The sequence below is a fragment of the Castor canadensis genome, chromosome 11, assembly GCF_047511655.1.
Source record: "Castor canadensis chromosome 11, mCasCan1.hap1v2, whole genome shotgun sequence".
In the NCBI taxonomy this organism is placed as follows: domain Eukaryota; kingdom Metazoa; phylum Chordata; class Mammalia; order Rodentia; family Castoridae; genus Castor; species Castor canadensis.
In genome coordinates this window covers 126,071,708-126,096,647 of record NC_133396.1, presented here as the reverse complement: position 1 = coordinate 126,096,647, position 24,940 = coordinate 126,071,708, and the positions used below count along the sequence as shown (strand labels likewise).

The window sequence follows — 24,940 nt, the reverse complement described above, 5'->3', positions numbered from 1 at the left end:
GTGTGCGTGAATCACCTGTGTGAACTGTGTAAAGGCAGCAGGGCCCTCAGATCATGCTAACTGCTAACCCATTTCCTCTTCTCTTTCTTCCCTGATCTCCCTCACCCTCACAGTGGGATGCCTTCTCCATCCCTGAGCTCCAGAACTTCCTAACGATCCTGGAAAAAGAAGAGCAGGACAAAATTCAACAAGTGCAGAAGAAGTACAACAAGTTTAGACAGAAACTGGAGGAGGCCTTACGAGAATCCCAGGGCAAACCTGGGTAACCGGTCTCGCTTCCTCTCCTCCCAGTGCCCTCAGATCTATTTTTATTAATTATTATTTTGCAACAGACACTTTTTCTCAGGACACCTCTGGTGGGTGTATTTGTGCCTGCCCAGCAGTTCATATGTGGCACAAAGTCTCTTCCATGGACAAGTGTTTGTGTGGGGGCCGATTCCTGCCCACCCTTCACGCCATGCCCATCAGCAGGCTCTGTGGGTGATCAGAACTCATGTGAGATGAACAGTACCATCCTCTCTCAATCTGCAAGCCTTCCACAAACCAGATAGTTGTGTCTTTGGTCACCAAACTGGAACATATCATACCAGCCAGCAAAAGGAAAGCAAAAGGTTTTAGAGCTATATGTTCCCCTGGCTTTGGTTCTTCAATTTCTCTTATTTGAAACCGATAGTACCTTTATTTATGAGTCAAACATTGTAGCATATTTCTTTAGTAGGTCTGAGCTAAGACCTGAAAGCAGGATAATGCTCACAAAAGGATTGCCCTAAGGTGCCCACTGTTCATTCTTAAGGCAAGTTCATGCAGTTATGGGCCCCAGATGCTCCAGGTAAGGAGAACCAAAGCTGAAATCAGCTCAGAAATTTCCACAGAAGTTGCAGCAGGCACTGGCCCTGGCCCTCATCATCTGAGACTGCACATGTAAACCCAAAGGCATGTATCTGCATATGTGTACCAACAGTTGTTTGTTTTGAGTTACAAAGTTGAATATTGTCATCATCCTCACGTGTTTCCACCAAAGGGAAACCAGCCATTAACCATTCTCAAAGTCTCCTGCTGAGTCAGGAAATCAGGCAAGAGAAAACCAAAAAAGCATTGTAGAGAAACCTATCTTTAGCCTTCCCCCAGTTAGAGTAGAGGGCCTGGGCTGCTTTGGTTCTCTGCTCTTGGCCTCCAGCACTGCCTCCCTTCTCCTACCAAGATGCTGGGATCTCCAGGAGCTTCCCAAGGAGTGGCCTTGATTACAGAGGGGGATCCTGCAACTAGGCCAGCTTGGAGTCCTTTCTGTTTTGAAGAACGGCCTGCCCGAGACACTGCACTCAACAAACCCATGGGCCTGGCCTCCCCATTGACCTCAGTGCCTTTTTGTTTTCAGAGAAAGAGGGAGAGAGAAAGAGCAGGGCATATTAGCTTGAAGCTCTGTTGCTGGCTTGTTACTGCCAGGAAGTGGACAACAGTGGTGTGGGATACAAGGCCAGAGGAGCCCTCCCTCCACGTACGGGGTGAGGGTCACTCCTTCTACCCATCCAGGTTCCTAGGCTTTGACTACTAAGAAGTAGTATCAGACCACATGGACAGGGAGAATCAGATTCCTGAATCTGAACTTTTGTACTGGCTCCTTGTTTAGGTTCAAGTTTAAAATAAATTAGACAATTCCAGCAAGTAGCTAGGACTGCAAAGACCTCTAAAGGAGAGGGAGAAGGACTTGTCTTTTTTCAAAGCAGGGCTGCTGTTCCAATCCAGTTTCTAAGAGACCATTTTTTTGCTGTCCTCTGCCTTCTCAGGTCCCTCTAGGGGACCTAGGGCCCAAGCTTGTTCATGTAGCCTAAGACGTTCCCTCCCTGATCCAGGCTGAGTCCACACTGCCCCTTATCCCAGAGGAATGCTGACCCCTTGTCATACAAACTGTGTTGTCTTTAGAGCTGCAAAAGCAACACAAGCTAGCAACTCTAAAGGACTGTATAAGACAGAAACTCCCAGGTTATCTGCCATCTCATGCTCAGCCTTATCACCTCCCTCCCTTAAGAACTCACTCTCCCTGCTGTGTCACAGGGAGCAGTTGAGTCACTTCCCTCATTCTGCATGTCTCTAAAATCAGAGAAGGCATGGCTCCTGCTGCAACCGCTGTGAATGCTGCTGAGAACCTCCATGGGGATGGTTACTTTATTTTTGAGAAGAAAGTCGTGTGTGTGTGTGTATATATATATATATATAGAGAGAGAGAGAGAGAGAGAGAAGCATATAGCTATATATAAAGAGAAAAGGGTGTTTATGAAATAAGGAAATGATGGGAAATTAAGACTTTGAAGCAGTTAGACCCTGGACCTAGAATGAGGTTTGAGCCTCTGGAAAGTATGTGTAGAGTTCCCCTCCCTCCCAGAGGTGGGTATAACTGCTGTAGTGCCTTCTATGGTTGTGTTGCTCAGTGTGTGTTTGTTTGTTTTGAGGATATTTTCTTTTTAAATGTCTTTCTTATATGGGTTTTAAAAAGTAATAAAAGCTTGTGGTAAAAATGATTCACAATGAAAATGTCTTCCTTGAACTTTGCCATCTTATGGAAATTGGCCTGGGGAGTGAAGGGGAATCAGAGATGATCACACACTTAGTGGCAAAGCCAGGTTTTCTTTTGTCAGGAAACAGGAATGACGGCTACTGTTCAAATACTTTTGAGAAAACTGTCCAAATGTGTGGGCTGGAAGTTGTTGCTCAGGTGCCTGGCTATTCTATACCTCCCCAGAGCTGAAGAGGAGAGGGGACTCAGTACAGAAGCAAATACTGAGTTATAAAAGAGCAGGGCTTTTTGGAGCTAAGGATGGTTAAATTCAAGGACAGGCTACTGAGATAAATAATGGTTCTTCTGAAATATTTAAAAATAAGATAGGAATGTGTTTGGAAGTTTATCATTTCCCCTAGAGAAGGAGGGCTGAATTAGATGACCCACACAGTCTCACTTTGGCATCCTCTGCAAAGGAACATCTCCATGATCACAGAAATAACCACATAAAAGTTATTAAGGAGAAATTCTTGCCTATCTTCCAGGGTTGATCACATATCCTGCAATGAATGCAGCCCCTAGGCTATAAGCGTTCTTCAGAGCTCATCCTAGTTTAGCCCCTACCTCCCTGTAAGAGAAAATACTCTATACACCAGACACCCTTAAAATTAGCCAATTATGATACACATTTGTAACGTGAGTCCACCTAGAACTCCAAGAGGTATCCTTTCAATCCCTGCCAAATCACAGAAACAAAGCAGTTTCTGCTTTTCACTGGCACTCATTTAATTATAGCATAGGGTTAACAGGTTCAAAGTTGTAAGTTTGACCTTGATATAGATTACTTGCCTTAGCACACAGAAAAAAAAGAATACACTGGCTAATTCTACCCTGCCTTCTTATATATTTCCATGCTGTTCACGTGTGGGAAAGGATGGTGACTCAATGCAAATGTGTCACTATTACTGGAAAAACCATTCAAAGCACAGGTCTCAACAGTACTGTCATAGCAAAGTACTGAGTTAAACCACAGGTAAGAGAAGACATTCTTTTCCTTTTGTGGGAACCTCCTCCACCATTACTGCCTTATGTCTTTAACAGGGATTTTAAAAAAAGGCATAATCTCTCTGAACCCCCAATCCCTCCAAAACTGCTCAAAACAGATGTTTGTGAAGTAATTTTGCACTGTGTGTTATTCATATTCATATTAAGGAACATATTTCACTACTACTCCCTCAGATCAAACTCTGGCTGTCCAAAAGCTTCTCTGCAATCAGATTCTATTTGGGGTAATTTCTAGAAATCCTTTCTAGGTTCCATGTGTTCATGCCAGTAGACAGGATTAGTGAGTGAGGTTAAGGTATTTTCTTACTAGTGGAAAGGCCTATTCTGCACCTGACAGCAAAAGGTAGGAGGTACCACACATACATTTTCATACCCATCCCTTTCTTCATTTCTAAGCATCAGATGGGTAATCCATGGACATTGTGGATATTTTCAAGCCTTTCCAATCTCAGTTTTTAAAAAGTGAGGGCTGGGGCATGGCTCAAGTAGTAGAATGCTTGCCTAGCAAACTCAAAGCCCCAAGTTCTATTCTCAGTACTGCCAAAAAAGTGAGATGATAAGAAAAAAAGTCCATGAAGTGTGATTATTTCTTGAAGATAAAATCCAGGATTTAGCACAGCCTTTACTCCTGTCACACGAGAAAAGGTCTGGTCACAAAGATGACTTTCATGAACTTTAGAGGGATAGGAGCAGTGGTTCTGAACATTTCCACTGATCTCTTTGGAATGTGACAGAATCTTGTGCAGCACTTCAGGGAGTTCATAGGCCCTCTGAACCGACTGAAGGCCCCTGTGAACCCCAGGTTAAGAAGGTAGGACTAAAGGAGGCATTTGCTGGCTAAGACTTCACTGAAACAAAACTCATCGTAGAGTCAGATCACAAATTTACCCATAGTGTCAGTGTGCTAAACTGGGCTAGACCCATGGTGATACAGAAACCCATGTTCTACTGTACTTTTATTGTCAAAGTACAATAAAATTGTACTTTTAGAGTCAATTTTTCTGTTACTTTGGTGGCAGAGAACAGCTGGGTTGTGTTTTTTATGTGACTAACACTTTTAGAGATGGAAAGGGACTATTTCCCAACTAGGTGGTAGAAACAGATGAGCAGGAAGCTGTGGGATACTTGGTAGAGGGTATTTAAAAACAGAAGACCCCACCTGCTTGAACTTTGGGCTGTTCTGCCTTGAAAGCAGGGGAGGAATTGAGCCATTGAAACCACATGAAGGGAAAGGTACAGCATGGCAGCCTCATCTGCCCATTTCAGATGCTTCTGACTTTGAAAGTTAGTACAACATTTTCACTAAGTGGAGGAAACAAGAAGGGAATCAGATTTAGATTGGAATAAAAACATTTGGCAAATAATTAATTTTTTTATTTGTAAAAGCTGACCATGCTCATATAAATTACCACCGGAATCCACCGCATGAAACAAGAGTCTGTCACTTCTTCTTGCCAGGTTTGGGGGCATTTTCTAGGCCTTGGATGTGTTTTCGAGGGAGTCGATACTCTTCTACAATCCAAAAAGCAGAAACTCCTCAGTGGAGCCTAGTCTAGCTCTACCCACCCCACACACACTTCCCATGTCTTATAATGTTACTCCTTGAGCCAGGTCCACGGTCCCCTGTAACCTCCCCACCTCTCCTGGCCCCAGTGTGCTCATTCCTGCTGTAAAGACTGTTCTAACGATTTCTAAAATGTCATCTGTTCTTCTACACTCAGCTCAAGCTCATCTTTTCAGGGATCCCTTCTGACATGGACCTTTTACCCCACACATGGAGGCTAAGTGCATACTTTAGTAGTTTTCACACTGCTAGCTACTTTCTAGGTACTAGAAAGTACCACTTAGAATTTTTTCCTGAGAGAAATGGTATGTGTATGTGCTCATCTAGTTTTCTCTATTTCTTCTCAGTACCTCATATGGGGTTCCTCACATAAAGGGGAAGCTAACTCTGAAAGTTAACTGCTAGGGACTGTCATAGGCTGTAAAATAAATTTATTTATTGAGTATTTACTGTGTTTAGACCTGAGGCTGGGACAAGCATGAGAAAGGTAAGGTCTTTGCTTCGAGAAGCTCACTCTAGCCAGGGGTTCAGACATGAGAAAAGGGTCAGTCATGCTGCAGACACTAACCAGAAACAAATGCCCATCAGGAATTGCAGCATTAGCAATTTTTAAATGCTCATTTAGAGGAATGGAACATGATCCCTGACTTTGGCCAATGAACTTTTGTGGACAGGCAGACTTAGGGTGTGGGAGGACACATAAGGCAAGGGGACAGTACCGGTGAAAGCAGATATGTGGGACAAGCCAGGAGTGGGAGCTGCAGAGAGCCTGCAGGGAGGACTAGGAGAGGCTTGTTTATTGAGCTTAGAAGCTTATTCTGAAGGCACTGAACAGACAAAAAAAGTTTTTTAGAGAGGAGTAATGCCATCATATTTGTTTTAGAAAGTTGATTCAGGCGTATCTGTGGAGAAGGGTTTGAACTAAGGACAGTCTGGAGGCTGGTGATCCAGAGTGAATAGAAAGAACTTAGGCTCTGGAGAAGAAAAAAGTTCTGAGCCCAGCTATGGCACTCAAGAGGTAGGAGAGCTCTGGACAGGGTACTGAACCTTGTTCTCACTTTCTGGACCTCAGTTTCCTCATTTGCCAAACAGGTAACAGTTACTTGTTACATTGTTGTGATTAAGGAGATGCCTACCAAAAGCCCAGCAATGTGCCCAGCACAGTTGGGGTACTCAACGAATGGTTTATAAAAAGAGGGGACCAGGAAGAAAACTAATACAATAGTATGTATAGCAAAGAAAGCACTGACAGGAAAGGGCCAAGTATCTGGCTCAGACATTGGTTCCACCTCCGGCTCACTGCTATGAACTAGGTGGACATGTATATGGGAGCGTGTATGCACATATGCAGATGCTCCTGAACTGAGGACAGGGTATGTCCTGATATACCCATCCTAAGCTGAAAATAAGGTGAACTGAAAATGCTAACCTAGGGAACTCAGGGTCAGCAGCACACTGCACCCTGGAGCACTGGTTGACTGAGAGCTGCTGCTGCTGTCCAATCTCTCAGGAGTCCTGAGGGCATATGGCTAGCCCAGGAAAAGTTCAAAATACAGAATGTGACTTATGGCTTCTGCTGAATGTGTGAACCATTTTCACACCACTGTGAAGTGGAACCACTGGAAGACTGCATATATATGTGTGTACACACACACACACACACACACACACACACACACACACGTATTAAGATACCTAGACCAAGGTGAGTTGGCAGGAAGAGCTTTACCATGCTAGCCTAATGCCTCTGCTCTTCAGAAGGGATACTCACCAAGCAACAGCTGGCTGAGATGGTGGACCTGGTTTCCTTGGATCTGCACCTGCAGGCTGTCCTTGGCCCCAGGGGCAGGAGTGACAGTGGTGCTGGCCTGGCATCGCTGCTGGAGGATGGCAGCCACTGAGGATGGGTCCAGACCATAGGTCTCCAAGTTCCGGACCACAGTCACCTGGGGGGACGATGGGGATAGCAGATTGATGGTGGGTGCTGACCGCACACCCTTCTCTCCAGAGGTCTTAACAGACCCTTAGCAGCTTCCTCACCCTTGTGTTCTCCAATGGCTTGCTACCCCTATAACCATGGTACTTTTGTCCACATAATGTATTTTATGCTTCAAAAATGATTCTTTCTATCCTAGCCAATTTGTATGTTTTATTATTAGTGGGATACTCTATCCCATATATAACATGGTTTATTTTTTAATCAAAATAGTCCTGACTTAAGGATTACCTTACAGCAAATCCTTCCAGACTTCAGGTCATTTCATCTATAGATACTTCAGTATGTATCTTCAAAAGATAAGGACTCTTTTTAAGATAAAAATAAAATCATCATCACATCTAAAAACAAATTAGCAATAATTCTTTAATATCAAGTATCTAGTCAGCAACACATGTTCTTTTCTATTATTATCAACTTCACATGATAAAAATGTGTGTGACTGTAAGACAAAACAGAAAACATTAATGCTTTTTTAAAAAATCACATCTCTTATTGCTTTGAAACAAATTTTCTTTCATTCATGATTAAAGATGGTGAAAGTGTGTTACTATTGGGGTGGGTGGGAAAGGGTTGCTAGCAACAGTCTCTAAAAGTTCAAAAAAGAAAAAAACAAAACACCCTTAGACTTGCAAGGGACTCCAGATTTAGAACCTGAGAGTCAGTGAGTCTTTAGCGGCCCCATCAGGGACCAAACCCTCCCTGACACATGAGCCCCCAACTGCATCTTTCCCCAACAAGGGGCCACCTGACCTTTGTGTGCTGCCTTTTGGAAAATAACTCACTATTTTATAAATAATTGGACCGTTTTAGTTGTTATCATTAATAGAAAATTAGTGTTAAAACTAATATATATAAAATTGCTTAGTGTGTCTGGCCCATAATTATTGCTAATTACAGTTATTGTGGCCAGTTCTCATTTATCATGACTGCTTACTTGTCAAGTACTATTCTACATGCTTCAACCATGTATATTCCTTTATTTGATCCTCACAATGGCTTATGTGGTAGGTATTATCCCCATTTTTCACGTTACAAAAGATTGAATAACTTGCTCAAGGTCAAGAAGAGAGGCAAAGACTACATTTAATCACAGCCCGCAAAGTTCTCTTATTTGAACCCAAGTCTGTCTTCTTGGAATGTCTACTCAATAATGCTATATCTGTCTTCTCCAGACACAGAATACAGAATAAGAGCTCTCCTTTTGCAGAAGACAGCTTTCCACATATTTAAGGACAGATGTACTTTGTTCCCTACAATTTTGTGTTGTCAACCTGAACACACTCGGTTCCTTCAGCAGTTTTTACAAGCTATTTTCATTGAGCAAGGCCCAATGTATAAGAGCTGAAAGCCTATAATGTAGTACTGAGAAAAAAATAAATAAATAAAATCTTTGGAAACAGGCTCTAGAAATTTCCTAGGACAGAATCCTACAGGGAGAGGGGAGGCAAGGGTGAGCTCTACCTGTTTTATCCATGCCCAGCCCAGGTACACAAGCATGGGTGTATCATACAACCTTTGAAGTGTTTGAAGCCAATCTAAAAACCTCCGATCATATTAGGGAGACTAGAACTTAGCAAGGACATTAAATCACCATCCTCAAACACTGTACCTTTTAAAAAATTACCTTTTTATTATAAGCTCTCTGCGCTAGGGTGATGTCAATGGGATAGATTTTCCCTTTCTTCACAACAGGATCTTTCCCAGGAAAGGTCATTTGATAAGCAGGCTGCAGTTTTTCCAAGCATCTGAAAGGAAAGTTCTGAGTTATGAAGTGACAAAACCCACAGAAGCTGGCTCTCACATGGGCAGGCACTGAGTATAAGCTGACCTTATAGGGCAGTGGTTTACAACGTGACTGCACATTACAATTATTCAGATCACGTAGGGAGATGCACCCCAGACCAACCAAAACAGTGTCGCAGACCAGGCATATACATTCATTCAAGCTCCCTAAGGTGCAGCCAAAGTTGAGAACTACTGATTTAGAGAAGGGAACATCAGTGACTTGCGCCCTTGGAAACTGCCCACTGGCCTGGCCTTCTGAAAATCTGTCTAGTCCATTTTGTGGAAGTTACTACCTGTCTCAAGAACACACTACCCAGCTCCAGATGCTGCTTCACTTTTCTTCACATTTCAAAATCTTTCATAGTACACCTTTATCACATGGAATTTCTACCTTTTATCTAACCAATTTTCTCTGGTATCATATATTTCAGAATTGATGAACTTTTTTCTAAAAGGGGCCCAACAGTAAATATTTTAGGTTTTACAGAACAGCTACTCAACTCTGCCACTATAGCACAAAGTATTCCACAGACAATACATAAATGGGTGTGTTTCAATAAAACTTTATTTACAAAAACAGCTGGCAGGCCAGATTTGGCCCATGGGATGTAGTTTCCTGATTCCTAATATAAATTATTTTCAGTTATGGTTCTGTGGGGAAAAAAAAGTATTAAGAATATTTTCTTTGAAGACTTTAAAACAATACCCCCTAGCCTTCTTTTGTTTCTCTAGTTGAAGTTTTCATTTTTACTTTTTTTTTTGGCGGTACTGGGGTTTGAATTCATGGCCTTGAGCTTGCTAGTTAGGCATTCTACGACTTCAGCCAAGCCACCAATTTGTTTTGCTTTAGATATTTCTTGAATAGGGTCTCTTGTTTATGCCTGGGCCAGCTTGGACCATGGATCCTCCTATTTATGCTTCCAGTGAAGTTGGGATGACAGGTGCACGCCACCACACCCAGCCTTTTTATAGGTGAGATTAAATCTCGCTTTTAGTCAGACCAACCAAGAACTGCAACCCTCCTAATCCCCACTTCTCAAGTAGCTAAGATTACAAACATGAGCCACCATGCCTCGCTTTATTTGTTTATTTGAAACTTGCTATTAACCTTGGCTAGCTTGGAACTCACTATGTAGCCTAGGCTGGCTTCAAACTCTTGATCCTGACTTGGCCTGATTTGCCACTTATTTTTAGTTAATGTTTCTTTTCTTTCTTCTTCTCAAGTTCTCCTATGTTGTGTTGGTTTAACTTGTCCCAAAGACCCTTCACATCAGAATCACTCAAGCCTGTGTTTATGGAGACAGCATGGTATGACTTATAAAGAAAGTCATAGACTAAGATAGTGATGATTTCGAAGTTCAGTGTAATACATATTAAGGAGACGGGGCAGAAAAGTTGGAGAAGGACTGCCAGTCCCTGTTACCTGCTTAGGAGACAGTCCCACGGAAGCTTCGTGACTGTGTGCTGTTCATTTTTCTCTAAGATGCAATCAGACAGGATGGGATCCAATTTCACCAGACTAACGGGAAAGAAGCAGCATTAAAGAACTCTAAGATTTGACCCTTCTGACCCCAGAGATGGCTAAGGAGTCATCTCCTGTGTGTCCTTTATGGTCATTCAGAATCAGACTCAGAGTCTATCAGGCAATGTGCCCTTGGGAGATACAAGTGAACACTTTCCTAGGAGGAATAGCAGGTGGTGGAGGAGAATGTGGGACCAGGTAACTTCGAAGACCAAGATTCTTGGCTCAGTTCTGCTTCTAACCACATTACTGCAGCTTTCTAGGCTTAATTGTAAGCAGACCAGCAAGAAAGGAAGACAGGAAGTGGGGATATAAATAACTACCCCAATTTGATCATTACACACTGTATGCATGTAGTGGATTATCACACAGAACCCCATGAATTTGTACAATCTGAGTAATAATTTTGGGATGGGGGGTGAGGCTCAGTGGTAGAGTCTATACCAAGCATGTATAAGGCCCTGGATTCTACCCCTAGCACCACAAAATAAATGAAAATTAATTTAAAATAAATTTAAACATTAAAAAAAATGAAGAGAAGCCTGGTGTGGAAGCTGATACCTGTGATCTCAGGACTCAGGAAGATCATGAGTTGGAGGTCAGCCTGGGCCACATAGTGGAATCCTGTCTCAAAACCCAAGGGCTGGAGATGTAGCTCAGTTGTAGAGCACTTGCCTAGCATGTGTATCGCTCTGGGTTTGATCCTCAGAATCACCAAAACAAAACAAAAAAACCAATGGAACTCTTTTCATCTAGTAGTATACCATCTATGTCCATTTATTAAGAAAATAATACAACTGGATGCAGTGCTCATGCCTATTATCCCAGCTATTTGGGAGGCAAAGATCAGGAGGTTTCCAGTTCAAGCCAATTCAGGGAAAAAGTTGAAACACTATTTCAACAAAAAAGTTTGGTGTGGTAACATATGCTTATAATCCCAGCTACAAGGAAGGCGTAAGTAGGAGGTCCACACTGGCCTGGGCAAAAAAAGCAAGACCTTACTTGAAAAAAAAAAAAAAAAAAAAAAAACTACAGCAAAAAGAGCTGAAAATGTGGCTTAAGTTGCAGAGTTGTCTAACAAAAGCGAGTCAAAAGTCAGTACCACCACCAAAAAAAAAAGAAAACAATACAACCCCCCCCCAAAAAAAAGTGAAAGAAAGAAAAATACCAAAAAGCTACAATGACCTTAGTTTTTTTTCAAGTCTGCATTTCATTCCTCACAACAGCCATCTGCACTTAAAGATCATGGTGGACATACATGAGATATTGTTTACTCAAGTCTATAGTCCATGCTGACTGCACTTACGGATCTGAAGACCATAGCTGATAACAGTAGATGTCCACACAAATCTTGCTTGTTTCTAAGATGCTGAGACTTTCTATATTCCATCCCCAAATGTATCTATGTCTGCTAAAGATGAAGACCTGACAAGACAGACCTCCTTCTCCTCATCTACTCACTTTTTGTTGTTTGCATCAACAAGGTCATTTTTTTTGGCATAGTCAATGATGATTGTTCTGACCTCACGGCCCTCCAGAGTGCTCCCCTTCCTAGGAGAGAGGTGATGGGTTATTTCATCTGTGTCAGGAGACAGACTGCAAATACAGCAGCACTTTGCTTGGCTTTCAACCTCTGCTTTCTTCTTTCCCTGACTGAAGCGAGCAAGACTGTGTGAAGAATAATAGAAAAGGGAGAGACCTACTCTCCTCCACTTAGTCCAGAGAAATGCCCCCAGGAAGGAGGCATGAAGTTGAATTTGGGAGAAAGGGTGACAGAGGCACAGCAGGTTCTGCCAGTTGCAGAACACTACTCAGAGAGAGAGAAGGTGTAGGTCAGAACACCACACAGGCAAAGAAGGGCTGCTCTACCCAAACTCACTTGTGGCCAGACTCCTGGAAGAGCAGGGTCATGCTGGCTGGGACACAGTAGAGGGGTTTTATATCTGGAGGGTGATAGGGCTGTTCCCTGCCACCCTCTTGGACAGCCGGGGAGGTCGGGGAGGGCTCGGGTATGATGAAAGATGTGATCCTAAAACCCAGCAGAAGGAAAGAAAAAAACACATTTCATACTAGGGCCTCAGCAATCCCCAGTCCATGGCCCAGGTGTCCTGAAGCCAGCTGAGCTGCAGTGACCAGGCCCCACACTCACCTTGGGTGTTTCCAGTCCACAGACACAATGCTCTCCACCCCTTTGCTCAGCTCCTTCACCTGGATAATCTGCTCCTGCTGCATGTGCTGCAGGAATTTAGACAGCTGGGGAGAGAGGCCAGTGTAGGGAATGTCACTGACTTCCCACACCTGAGCACACAGGAAATGCCAGGCCCAGCAAGGTGGGAACTGGATGGCTGTGATCAAACTAGGAACTGGGAGGTCCCTGCCCTGTGGGTCGGGAAGCAAGAAGCTGCTAGAGACTAACTAGTGACTATCAGACTCTCATCAGATAGAAAGGGACCAAAAAGGGAGGGGAGTGGGTGTCCCACTGCTCAGCTCAGGGAGTTTCTTTATTCCCCCTTATACCTGGAATCATAAAACTTAATTCTACTCTGAGCCTTGTAGACAGGGCTCATCCATCTGATTCATGTCAGGTATGCAAAGAAGACACCTGTCCTTACCTTTTTGTAGCTTGACTTCTTTATGTCCAGTTGTTGTCCTTCAGGGCTGACGGCAGATAGAAAAAGCAAGTCAAGCCAACAAAGCAGAGGTGGTAGGGGCCTGCCTGATATGGAGAGGGCCTTTTCCTCACCATTCTTCCTCCATGTTCAGTGAGAGGCTACTGTTTCAGAACCTTTTGCCCGCTGGTGGCATCAGAGTAGGATGCAGATGACTGGACACTCTTGAGTCAGTGCTGTCCAGCAGCACTTTCATTGAACACAGAAGATTTCTGTCTTTGTTGCCCAATATGGTAGCCATTAACCATCCATGTGGCTATTAAGCACTTCAAATGTGTGTACTGTGATTAAGCACCTGAATTTTAAATTTTATTTACTTTTAATTAATTTAAATGGATTGGCCACATGTGGCTAGTGGCTACTACATTGGATCTAGATCTGGATTCCTCTCAAACCAGAACCTTCTGTGGCCTCAAAAGTTCTACTTCAAGGAGAACCTTTCCAACAGGAAGCTCACACTGTGGGGAGGCAGGCCTAGAACAGGATTCAGAAAATCGCATCTCAGACCCAACTCAGCAATACCCACCGCTTATCCGCTGTCTATGGTCACGGTACAGTACAACGGCAGGGTTGTGCAACAGATACTGTGTGGCCTGAAAAACCTAAAATATTTACTTTCTGGCCCTTTATACAAAGTTTGTTGACTCTTGCCTTAGAGCAATTAGTGTTTGGGTAGAAGCACCTGATAAAAGTTATTTTCACTCAGGAGCAGTGGAATATTTAAAGAGCCCTTCAATTTTTTTCTTCTTGGTGGGGGGCAGTACTGGGGTTTGAACTCAGGGCCTCACATTCTACTGTGAAGCACATACTAGCAGGCACCCTACTGCTTGAGCCACACTTCCAGCCCTCAGAGAGCCCTTCTAGAACCTACTTCAATCTAACATCTGTCCTAGAGGATACTCTGGGGCCTCTTTCCCAGTCACTTGCAACCCAGCAAGACCAGGACAGATTACCAAGGACCCCACCACACACTCCTGATGCCACACTTGCATAGGAAGACCATGTGTAAAGCACGAGATCATACTTTCAGCTGGTAGAGTGGCTCAAGTGGTAGAGTGCCTCCGGCCTAGCAAGAGTGAAGCACCAGTACCACCAAAAAACAAAACAAACAAACCGAAAAAAACAGAGCAAGCTTCTCAGAAAGAAGTTTGGTGTCTGGTTAAACATCAACAAGCAACCTCCTGGCATGAATACTCATTGTAGAACAGGCTATGCAATCTTTACAGCAATTTTAGGAGTATGGGAATCAGTTGAAATCTGCCTTGGCCAACACCCTGGGGAGCTGGCAGTTGAACCCAGATGGCTGTTTTCAAAGTCAAGATTCTATCCACATGCAGTACTGCCTTTCCTGGTGGCTATGTTTTGGATTAGATGGGGCCTCACACCTGTTCTTTCTCCTGATCCAATCTAATCTGGTCAACCTACTTTTCAAAGTGTGAGGAATGGATTCCAGAAGAAGCCCCTGACAGAAAGGCTGCTAGAAGACTTCCTGGGCAGGACACACTGCCTAATTCAGAAGAGACAGCCCAGAACCACCACAGCACAGGCAGAATTCAGAGATTATAGGGAATTTTAATCTTCCATTTCATCAACATCCTTTTGTTGGCTAAAATTTAAGTTTTTAAAACCTAAAACCTAATTTACTTGCCAGATCAATCTTTTGCTCTGCTCTTCCCATAGTATGTCACTCAACCAGCTCCCAGCTCCCATTAACCCTTTTCTACTCTACTGACAAGAACACAAGACCCAGCCCTTGGCCCCTACCCACAGCAGTGCCTTCCATACCAGCAGGAGAACATGTGGCTGCCAAGGAGAGTGCTGGTGAGTAAAGGGAGGTCAGCCTTCTTGACTCGGCACTTTAAAGCGTGCAAGAAGCACTGCTGCAACAGTTCATCCATTTGTTCTGCAAGAAAAGGACAAGAACCATATCCTTCCTGAGGAATGCAGAGTACCTGGCACAGGGTAAGAAACCACCCCACACAACTCTGTTTCTACCTCACCCACTTGGAGAGCCAACAGAACATATTCCCAGGTACCAAAGTTCCTAGACTCTTGAGCACTGAGCTCAAGTCAGGAAGTCAGAGCCAAAAGAAACTCTAGGGGCCTCCAGGGCTTGAAACAGTGTAAGTGCCAGAGTAGATGGGCACCTGGGAGAAGATACTGACTTATGTGGAAAGGACTCAGACAGAACCATCACAAGTCTGTTGCATCTCCTCCACCGTAAACAAGGGTTCTCCCCTCACCTACCAGAGCTTCAGTGCCATTCCAGTCAGAGGGAAGGGTGGGCCTTCTACTTCTGGAGCCATACCTTGAAGGGGTTTGCTATCTTTGGAGTCTTGGCTCAGGGTCCTGACGCTGGTGTCTTCTGAGGCTTCTGGAGGGGACTTCTCCCCATGTGCCTGATGAACCTCCCCATTCTCCATCTCCTCTCCCTCCAGAGTCAGGGCCCTCAGGTCTCCCTGTAGGGCAGGATCTACTTTCTCTTCATTGAGATCTGCAGGATCCGGTACCAGTGGAACAATGGAAGGTGGAGAGGACTTGTCTCCAGACCGCCTGGAAGAATCTCATGTCAGAAACACCGAGCAGCAGCCACAACATTCTCCCACCCCAGTCAGGGCAGAGTCAGCCAGGCGCTCAGAGTTAGCAAGAGCCAGCAGGTAGGGATGTCCAGGACAAAGCAGAGCACTGTGCTCTCATCTCAACTCTATTCCAATTCACTCTGGGCCTCAGTTTCCTCATCTCTGAAATGGGGAGAGTAATTCTTGCCTTCTCCCTACCCCAAGGAATAATGTAATTGTATCATTAATAGTCATCCTGCAACAGAGAAAGATTAAAGAAAAACCAATTAAAGATAAACCCCTAAAAGAACTCCCTTCATATGAATAAAAATTAGTAAACAAATTTGAATTAAACAAGATTAAGATTACAAATATAGCCAAGCATGGTAATTCATGTCTGTAATCCTAGCTACTCAAGAGACGAGATAGGTAGGATCACACTCTGAGGACAGTCCAGGCAAAAAGTCCAAAAGACCCCATCTCAACCAATAAAAAAGTAGATGTTGTGATGCACACCTGTCACTCCAACTATGTGGAAAGCACAAATAGGAGGATGGTGGCCCAAGCAGCCTGGGCATAAAAGCAAAAAGGGCTGGGGGATGGGTGCCACTCTAGTGGTAAAGCACCTGTATCCTCCCCCTGACCCCAAAAAAAGAAGAATCACAAATGCCCCTGTGGTACCAGTTTGGTGAAGTACAAAGCCAGGACTGAGCCTATGTAACAAAACACAAAACACCCAGGCTACTCAATGACTGCAGAATCAGTGGCTTCTGTGTTAAAGCAAAAGCAAAAATTCACTGGGTGCTGGTGGCTCACACCTGTAATCCTAGCTACTAGGGAGGCAGAGATCAGGAGTATCATGGTTTGAAGCCAGTCAGAGGCAATTTGTAAGACCCTATTTTGAAAAAACCCAATACAAAAATCAGGGCTGGAGTGGAAGAGTACCTCAAGTGGTAGAGTGCCTGCCTAGCAAATATAAGCCCTGAGTTCAAACCCCAGTACTGCCAAAAAAAAAAAAAAAGCAAAAAATCTAATTCACAGAACCAGATTTATTCCTAAATCTTGGGAGGACAGGAAGAAAAGCAATGCCATTTAGCAGAGCATACAGAAAGTTTAAAGCTTTGGTTTCATCAAAATTATGTAAATCAAACTGAGTTTTAACTAATAGTTGCAGCAAGGCTTATCAGTATTTTTAGCAGTCAGGCCAAAGTGTCTGTTTAGGCTATTTTGATCAGGTAAACAATAAATATTTAAGTGGGAATGGGGGGTTGATGCAGCTGTTGATAAAAGGACTTAAGACTTGACTTTGATTGCTGTTGCCCAAACTGAGAGTTAGAAAACAAGGTGTTAGGACAACATCTGTCATGAAACATGTGCTAAAAAAACAGGCTAATGAAGTTAGCAAAGGAGGCTGGGCCAACACTTTTAAAATGAGCAATTCCAAGACTGGGCTAGAAAATATAAAATACGTACACCAACAGGCCACAGCACTTAGCTGAAAGACAAGCTACACTGACTTATTTACTGTTTTGATAAAATGACAAGAAAAAATTCAGGAAAGGAACAGGTAGGGGCTCTGAAGTGCAGAATGTGTTACTTCCTAATGAGGAGCTCCAAGATGTGAGACATGAATAACAAAAGCAACCAGTTAACTAGCTAATGTCCTGGTGTTTGAGGATTGATCTGGATTCAGAAACCTTTGTTTTGGGGCCAGATGATGTCAAAATGTACATGGCAGATAAAACCATATCAACTAAAGCTATTAAAAATGAGTATTCCCCACTGAAGGGCAGAGTAGACAATCCCTAAGGTCTTCTTCCAGGTCTAGGAGTCTAAAATTTATCTAGAAAATAACCAAAATTCTCTTTAACTTGTGTGAACAGGAAAAAACAAGTCTTCCCTCACATTTAACAAGGAAATGAAAGTCTGGGGCTAGCAACCCACCTTAACACACTGGGACCAATACTCACACTTCTGAGTCTCAGGACCCATGCTCTCTCACCCACCCCTACTCCATGCAAGCAGAAGAAATGTTGTACCCACCACAAGTGATCCTGGAAAGTGTGGAGCACAGAGAAGCCCCTTCCTTTCAGGCCTGAAGTCAGCATCTCAACTGTGGACATGGTAGCCACTCCGATTGCCATGGGGGCTCTAGGAAGGAGGAGGACAGAGACAAGGGTCAGACAGAGTCTACGATAAGGGGACAGATATTCAAACCATCTTTTCTCCCATGTGGTGATAGCACTACAATTCTCAGTCTGAAGCATCCATTTATATTACAAAACTAGCCTCAGTTGGGTCTTAATTTTCTTCAAACTGCCTATAAATATTATTTTCAAATATCCCTTGAGCAAATATTGTCCCTCTGTGTAAGTAACTTCTTTTCTGACACTCATGACCTTTGTTTTATTCCTATTATCAATTAAGCCCAAGCATGACTTGGAAGGATATTTAAAGTTCCCTTTCAAAAGTGCCTTTAAGAAGCACAGCTATTACCCTATAAGGAAGTTCAGAGAAGAGGCAATTTACACACCATAAATCAGGCTGGAGAGATGTCCCAGGAAAAGAGGGAACTGAGAAGTAGTGAAATCAACAAGAGAGGCACCTAAGGTGACTCTTTACAACCTGGGCTTGCTCTAATTATATACCTAAGCATGGGGTGTTGCTGGACCTTCAAAACAACTAAATTTTTGGTAACTATTAAAGCTCCCAAGCTCAAATGAGACATCTGTCAGCACTGTTCATACACTGCTTGTGAGGACACGTGACTAGCTGAACAGTGAGTGAAGTCACAGCCTGGCAAAGTAGCCTGGGTCCAAGAGTGAAAAATCAAGACAAAGCCCAAAACTTGAACTTAAATTTATTTTACTAAGCATGGTGGTTCCGCTTACTATGCCTATAGGGCAGTTCCTGCCATAGAAACTTTGAATCTGACTTCTTTCTCAGTTCTTAAGTCTTTTTCTTCCATCCTCAAAAGGTGAAAGGCTCAAGAACTTGGGTGTGTGAACAACTTGTATTTTTGGAAAACCCCTATTGGGACCCTACCGCTGCCATGAACCTTCTCTAAGCTCCATCCCCATATACACTATAAAAGCTAAACTGAACAGATAAAGTATCCATTCATGTGTTTTGATAGAATTTGGGGGGAGAAACTGATTAACACACCACTCTTTTCAACTGTGTTTTTTTGCTATAGGTAAACAAGAAAGGCTTCTAGGTGCTTGGTTCTAAAAGGTTCAAGGAAATCAGTGGCAAAAACAAGATCTTTAAACACTGACCCCCCTCTTTAAACACATGCCTACAACTTCCTTCTCTTTCAAAGAAGCAATGATTAAAATAATAAAATGTCATTCTTCATTCTGGGAATTGGAGGAATAATTTCCAAAACAAAATCTTAACTTCATGTTTTCTTCCATCCCCTACATCATATCTCTCCCCTATCATTCCTCATCCTGATTAACAGCCTCCATTAAATCCACCTGTCATTCGTGCCTAACACTTGGGCATCTTCCACAAAGGACTTCTTCCTTAACATCTCAGCTTATCAGTGACCAGGACCCATTAATTCTTTACCCTCCACCTCTGTGTCTACATTGCCACTACCTGATCCCATCATATCCAGTATTGGTGAAAATGTAGACATAGGCTCCATATATGCTACAGTAGGAGTGAAAAATGACAGGTTTTTATCATAGGGAAACAGAAAAAAACACATGAACTTCAACTTAAAGTTCTGTTTTTTAGTATCTACTCTAGAAAAATATTGGTACCAGCATTTCTAAAAATATTAAGAGAATATTATTTGGAATAGAGACAAATTGGGGCAACTTGAATGCCCACAAGGATAGGACCTCCTCCATCACCATACAGCAGGTAAAAAGATCCTGCAGGTTTGCATGCCGACATGCAAATACTGTATTAGGTGAAAAAACAATACATACACAACTGATAATGTTTACTTCTAGAGAGAAAAGGATTGCGGGGTGAGGGGGCTTTTAACTTTTTAGGATTATTTCTAAAAAGAAGCAGTGGGAGCTGGGTATAGCTCAGTGGAAGAGTGCTTGCCTCACATGTACAAGGTCCCAGGTTCCATCTCCAGCACCGCCAAAAAAAAAAAAAAAAGTGTAAAAATGGAAGCAGTAAGATGATGGTTCAATAACTCTGAAAATACACTAACAACCATTCATTTGTACATTTAAGACAGGCAAATCTTTGGTATGTAAACTATATCTCACTAACGCTATTAAAAATAATGAAAAGATGAGAATGGGAAAAAAAGAGAATGTCACAGACAGAAGGAAGCTAGAAGATATGACACTAAATGCAATGTGGTATCTGAGACTGGACCCTTAAGTGGAAAAACGATGCTAGTGGAAAACCTGGGGAGACATAAAAAGGCTGTAGTTTAGTTAACAATACTGTCTCAAGTCATGACAACTTAATTAATTCCTTAGTTGTGATGACTACACTATAGTTATATAAGATGTTACCATCAGAAGAATCTGGGTAAAGAACTCTGCAGTATCTTTGGCACCCTAAGTCCAGACGTATTGACACTCCACAGGCTCACCATCATTCCAGTGGCCCACTATCTGCTTCTTCCAGAAGAACCTGATTTTTCTTTCAATTCTTTGTCCATATGCTTTGGAAGCTGTCATTTCCCTCCACTTCCTTTTTACCTACGTTTCTCCCCCAAAAGGCACAGCTGCCTGGCACAGTACCTGTTCCCCACCAAGGCAATGGCACAGAGGTCACCCTTCTGTACCTGAGGCAGACCAGCAGGGGGCACCACTAGTCCTGGCAGCATCAAATCTGTAACAAAACAAGAATGTCACACCTTACTTTCTGCTTCCATCTCATTCCATGTTTTACTTCATCATTTTCTCATTCACTCGACAAAGAAATGTTTACTAGGTATCATTAGCGTTACTCACAATGAAAATTTAAAATGGTAACTTGAGTATCAGCCCTCCTTTTGAGGAGCTTGTGGTCAAATAGAAGCACCAGGTTGAGTGTCCTGCAGCATAATATACTTTGTGTAAATTCTCTAAATTTAGCTAATTGATTTAAAGTACAGTATAAGGCAGTTCACAAAGTACTTTCACATCACTTATCTTATGTAAGGCTTAAAACAGGTCAGAGAGGCCCAGAGAACTCATGGAACCAGACAAGTGAGAGAGGTATAACATACACAACAGGGAGGAAATTTCTGTTTTCAACCATATGAACACTGGAGACACACAAACTTATTGAGTCCTTTGGTGTTACTAAGTAGATTTCAGGCGATAGCCAGAATATAGGAAAATCTTACCTGCTCCCCCAACCAGTTTTTCGAGTACCAGAGGCCATGTTGTGAAGGTCGGTAGAAGATCAGGATAGGACCACAGTGTGTACACTGCACAAAAAGTGAGCCAGAAAACACTTACTTCCAACCTGCTAGGGAACTTGCAAAGCCTAACACTATGGTCACTTTAATTATTATACAGAAAAGAGGCTCAGCTCAAAGCCAGAGAGAAGGTTGTAAAGAGGGTACCCAAAGAAGTTTCATTCATGAGGAAAGCAGAGATCTAAGGAACTGGTGTTACTTGAGACCTGGAGGCCCTATTGCTCCATCTGGATTGCAGCAGCAGAAAATGGGCATAGTGGATCAAATGTGTGGACAGAGAACCAACAGGCTTCCATTTATGACCTCAGAAGGAAGTGAGTTAAAAAACAGAACCAGGCTATAAAAAATGTTGAAACTTTCTCATTTTTCTTGTTTCCAGTGATCAGCACTAAAACCCTTAAATCAAGAAGGATCTGTGTTTGTTGGGTGTGGTACACACAGCTATTAATTCCAACTACTTGGGAAACAGAGGTAGGAGGACTGCTGTCCAAGATAGGCCTGGACAAAGCCAAGATCCTATCTTAAAAACAAACTAAAGCAAAAAAAGGATTGGGAGAGTGGCTCAAGTGGAAGAAGGCTTGCCCAGTAAGCAATAGGTCCTGAGTTCAAACCCTAGTACTACCAAAAGAAAAAAAAAAAAAAGGGGGTCTGTGTTTGTCTTCAGGTACAGCAGAGAACTGACAGGGAGGAGAAGGGAGTGGACTAAGGAGACTGCATTGCACTGTTGCAGGCAACCTTGAAGGAAGAAAAGCCCCAAGTGATGAAGTAGGTATCCACAAGTATGGAAAAGAGAAAAAAAACTGAGTTCCTGAAATCTATGACAAAGAGAAAGTAAAGACTCCTAGAAAACTGGTGAGAGCCTAAGAAGGAATCTCTGAGACATCCCAATTGAAGGATATCACTAAGACAGCTGGTTATGTGATGTAATTAATCCAGCTTGTTTCCTAGCACAGTACCTCAACTCAGTATCTTAAGAAACTCGTGAGGCTGGCAGAGTGGCTCAAGAGGTAGAGCACCTGCCTAACAAGCACAAGGCCCTTAGTTCAAACCCCAGTGCTACCAAAAAAAAAAAAAAAGAAAAGAAAAGAAAGAAAATCCTATTGCAGATAGCTTTAAGGAATTTTTTTTTTACAAGTCCTGAAATTTCATTCTTTGTAGAATCTCTGCTCTGTCCCTAGTTAGCCCACTGTGAACTCAGCATTGCTTCTTTATCTCAGAACTTCCCTTTGTAATCATCTTTCTGTATTGGATGTTTTTGTTTTTCTCCCTCCTATAACAATTTCTGGTTTTGAAAGATTCAATTCTAAGAACACTTGGTCTGCAAAGATCCTTAGGAGTATTGAAAGATTCTGTGCTTCTTTGATCTACTACAGGCAGGTTAATGGAAGAAATACAGAAGTAGGTGTTAAACAAGGACTGTAATAATGGCCATCTCCACTCTATTGCCATACCTGTTGGATACAGATTTTTCTCCAGTTCAAATAGGATGGGGTTGCCACCACTCATGTACACAGTCACTGCATCCCCTTTGTGAGCATATAACTTTACAATGTTGAGGTCCTCCTTTCCAGGTATTAACTCAGAGACCTGATCTGTTCCAAGGGTGGGGAAAGCAGCTGTCACATCAGCCCGAAGCTTTCTCCTGCAGAAAGTACACCAGCACCATAATACTACCTAGATGGACTTCAATAAATATGGGGAGATTCAGAATGACTCATAAAGGCTAAGAAAAGACTGGTTTATGATGCCCTGTTCTCACACACTCTTCCAAAATCCTGTTCTTTCTCATTCAGTGTCTCATAGGTCCATGTTCTGATGTCCCTAGGCATGTCTTTCCATTTTACTGACTGGAACACCGAAGCCCAGTGAACAATTAAAATTAGCCTGACATAGGAAACCCAGCCCTCCATTCCCAACTTCATGCCTGGCCCTCAGACCCATTCCTTTCTCATATGTTTGGCAAGTCTGTCAGCTTGTTATAAAACAGTTATGCCACGGTACCAAGAATGACACATATGGAACACTAGTTCCAAAATTCCCAAGGAGCTAGCTGTGTTTGCGACACTGTGAACAGATACAGTTCTCCTTACCACACCTGCCTGGCCCCTCCCACCACAATCACTGGACACTTCTCCTATACTTTTAGTTCTCGATGCCTCACCTGATCTTTCCCTAGGGTCCGTCAACTCTGTGGCGGGCAGGGACCCTGTATTCTTTCATTTTTACATCCTCCACAACATCGAAATAGCCCGCAGTCAGTAAACACTGATTACTTCTTTTAATCTCTCCAGAATGTCCAGAAGACAGCCTGGAAGATAAAATGGGTCCCCTCCCCACTGTCACCTCCAAATGTATCTAAACTTCCTCTTATGTCCCCCGGCTTCTGCCCCAGCTCGGCTGACCCAACCTAACCGGGACCCCGACATGCCCGGAGGCCTCGTGGCCAGAGCAAACGTCTTCTCTCCCTCACCTGTCCGACCCCTTGATGGCCGTGTTGGACTTGACCCGAAAGGCCTTGGCGAACATGTCTGCTGGGGTAGCCCGGGGGAGACAAGAGCCAGGAACTGTCAGGAAAGTGAGAGCGTGGCGGACCCCGGGCCGGCAGCCCTGGGCGCAGCCATGCTGGAAGCCCGTCGACGAAAAGGACCCGGCTGGAAACCTGGGCCGCACAGCTTTGCAGCCGGTGCTGCTGTGGAGTCCGCTGCCGCCCCTAGTGGCGAGTCCTGGAACTGAAGCAGGGCGGGGCGGGGCGGGGCGGGGCGGGGCGGGGCGGGACCTGGAGACATCCCCTCTCGTGTCCCTAGCTGCCTTTTTGCCGCAGGTGCTGTACCTGCAGGTTTGTTAGTGTCCGCCCACGCCAACAGTTGTGTAAAAACTCCCATTCTAATTCAATTTGGTTTTATTCCACAAAAGTATTGAATTTACATTTAACTTACAGACCTCTTGAATGCTTTTCTTGAAGGCTTTTTATTAACTTCTTTGCATTGTATTGTCAGCTAGAGACTTCAGCGAGGATTCTCTCCTCCCTGATTTTTAATTTAATGGGGGTGATAATAATAGTATTAGGAAAGTCACTCGTTTGCCCCATGCTCACACAGGCAGAGGACAGAGATTAGGTTTCCCTGAGAGGACCTGGGGTCCTGGTCCCTACGAAATTAAATTTTGTATATTAAAACTCCAGAGCGCAGTGTCCCTTCACCAATAATTAAAAAAATATATATATATCCGGTTGTTTAATTCATTGAACACAAAGGAGAATTCCACATTGGTTGTCCAAAGACAGGCCTCCTCAAGTGTCTGCCCATCACCTTCCCTGGGACCTAGGTGCCAGCCCCAACTTCTACACCTCTGACCCACCAAGGCTTTATTCTGAAGTATCCCAGCCACAAGGTCAAAGTCAAAGGAGCCCAGAGGAAGACACTGCCCCCATGTGGCCATAGTTGGGATACCTGATGCCCTTTGGGCTGTTATGGTACACCCCAAAGGAAGTGGGGAAGCCTCTATCTAGACAGCCGAGGAAAGTTACTTAGGGGAATGCTAAAAATTTTAAGCTAGGGGAATTTTGTATACCACATGTCCTGGATAAGAAGATGCCTATTATAAGCCTAAAAATTCATTAAATGTTATCAAGTAGGAGCCAAGATCCAGGGGATTAGGCATACTGGCATCCAGCTTCCCCCTTAGTAAATCAAGAGCTCCTTTTTCTGGTGAGCATGGTATGACCCCACCTCTCTGCCCAAATCGATGACCTGGCCTACTCTGTTGCTGGACAAGTTGGCTGAACTGAGTCCAGCAAGTCTGGATTCCTTCGTGTTCATTTTGCAGCTCCAGTGCACTTCACAGGGCTCCCAGCCTGTTCCTCCACTCCTGAGTCCGAGATGCAGAATTGCAGTAAGAC

The 24,940-nt window shown here is 43.4% G+C and overlaps 2 protein-coding genes across 9 annotated transcripts in view; one reads left to right on the top strand and one right to left on the bottom strand.

The window, feature by feature from the left end:
• Positions 1 to 2,516, top strand: part of Rassf5 (Ras association domain family member 5) — a 65,506-nt gene extending 62,990 nt beyond the window's left edge. For all 3 annotated transcript variants that reach the window (XM_074048479.1, XM_074048478.1, XM_020166696.2), the window contains one exon: positions 114 to 2,516. In XM_074048479.1, the coding sequence (XP_073904580.1) occupies positions 114 to 266 (153 nt within the window). In that variant the 3' untranslated portion in view covers positions 267 to 2,516. The remainder of the gene's footprint in view (positions 1 to 113) is intronic.
• Positions 351 to 23,721, bottom strand: Eif2d (eukaryotic translation initiation factor 2D). 6 transcript variants are annotated; one of them, XM_020166697.2, is made up of 15 exons: positions 23,513 to 23,721; positions 22,494 to 22,684; positions 20,968 to 21,051; positions 20,378 to 20,468; positions 17,700 to 17,807; positions 15,407 to 15,651; positions 14,884 to 15,001; positions 13,042 to 13,087; positions 12,579 to 12,682; positions 12,309 to 12,458; positions 11,891 to 11,980; positions 10,331 to 10,426; positions 8,747 to 8,867; positions 6,895 to 7,069; positions 351 to 5,071 (listed from the first exon to the last, which is right to left on the bottom strand). In XM_020166697.2, exons 1-15 carry the CDS (start codon positions 23,566 to 23,568, stop codon positions 5,001 to 5,003), a joined length of 1,746 nt encoding a protein of 581 aa, XP_020022286.1. In that variant the 5' UTR covers positions 23,569 to 23,721; the 3' UTR covers positions 351 to 5,000. The 6 variants fall into 6 exon arrangements, with proteins under 6 accessions (XP_020022286.1, XP_020022288.1, XP_020022289.1 ...); XM_020166699.2 differs by having other exon boundaries at positions 12,579 to 12,664; XM_020166700.2 differs by lacking the exon at positions 10,331 to 10,426.
• Between the last annotated feature and the right edge of the window lie 1,219 nt (positions 23,722 to 24,940).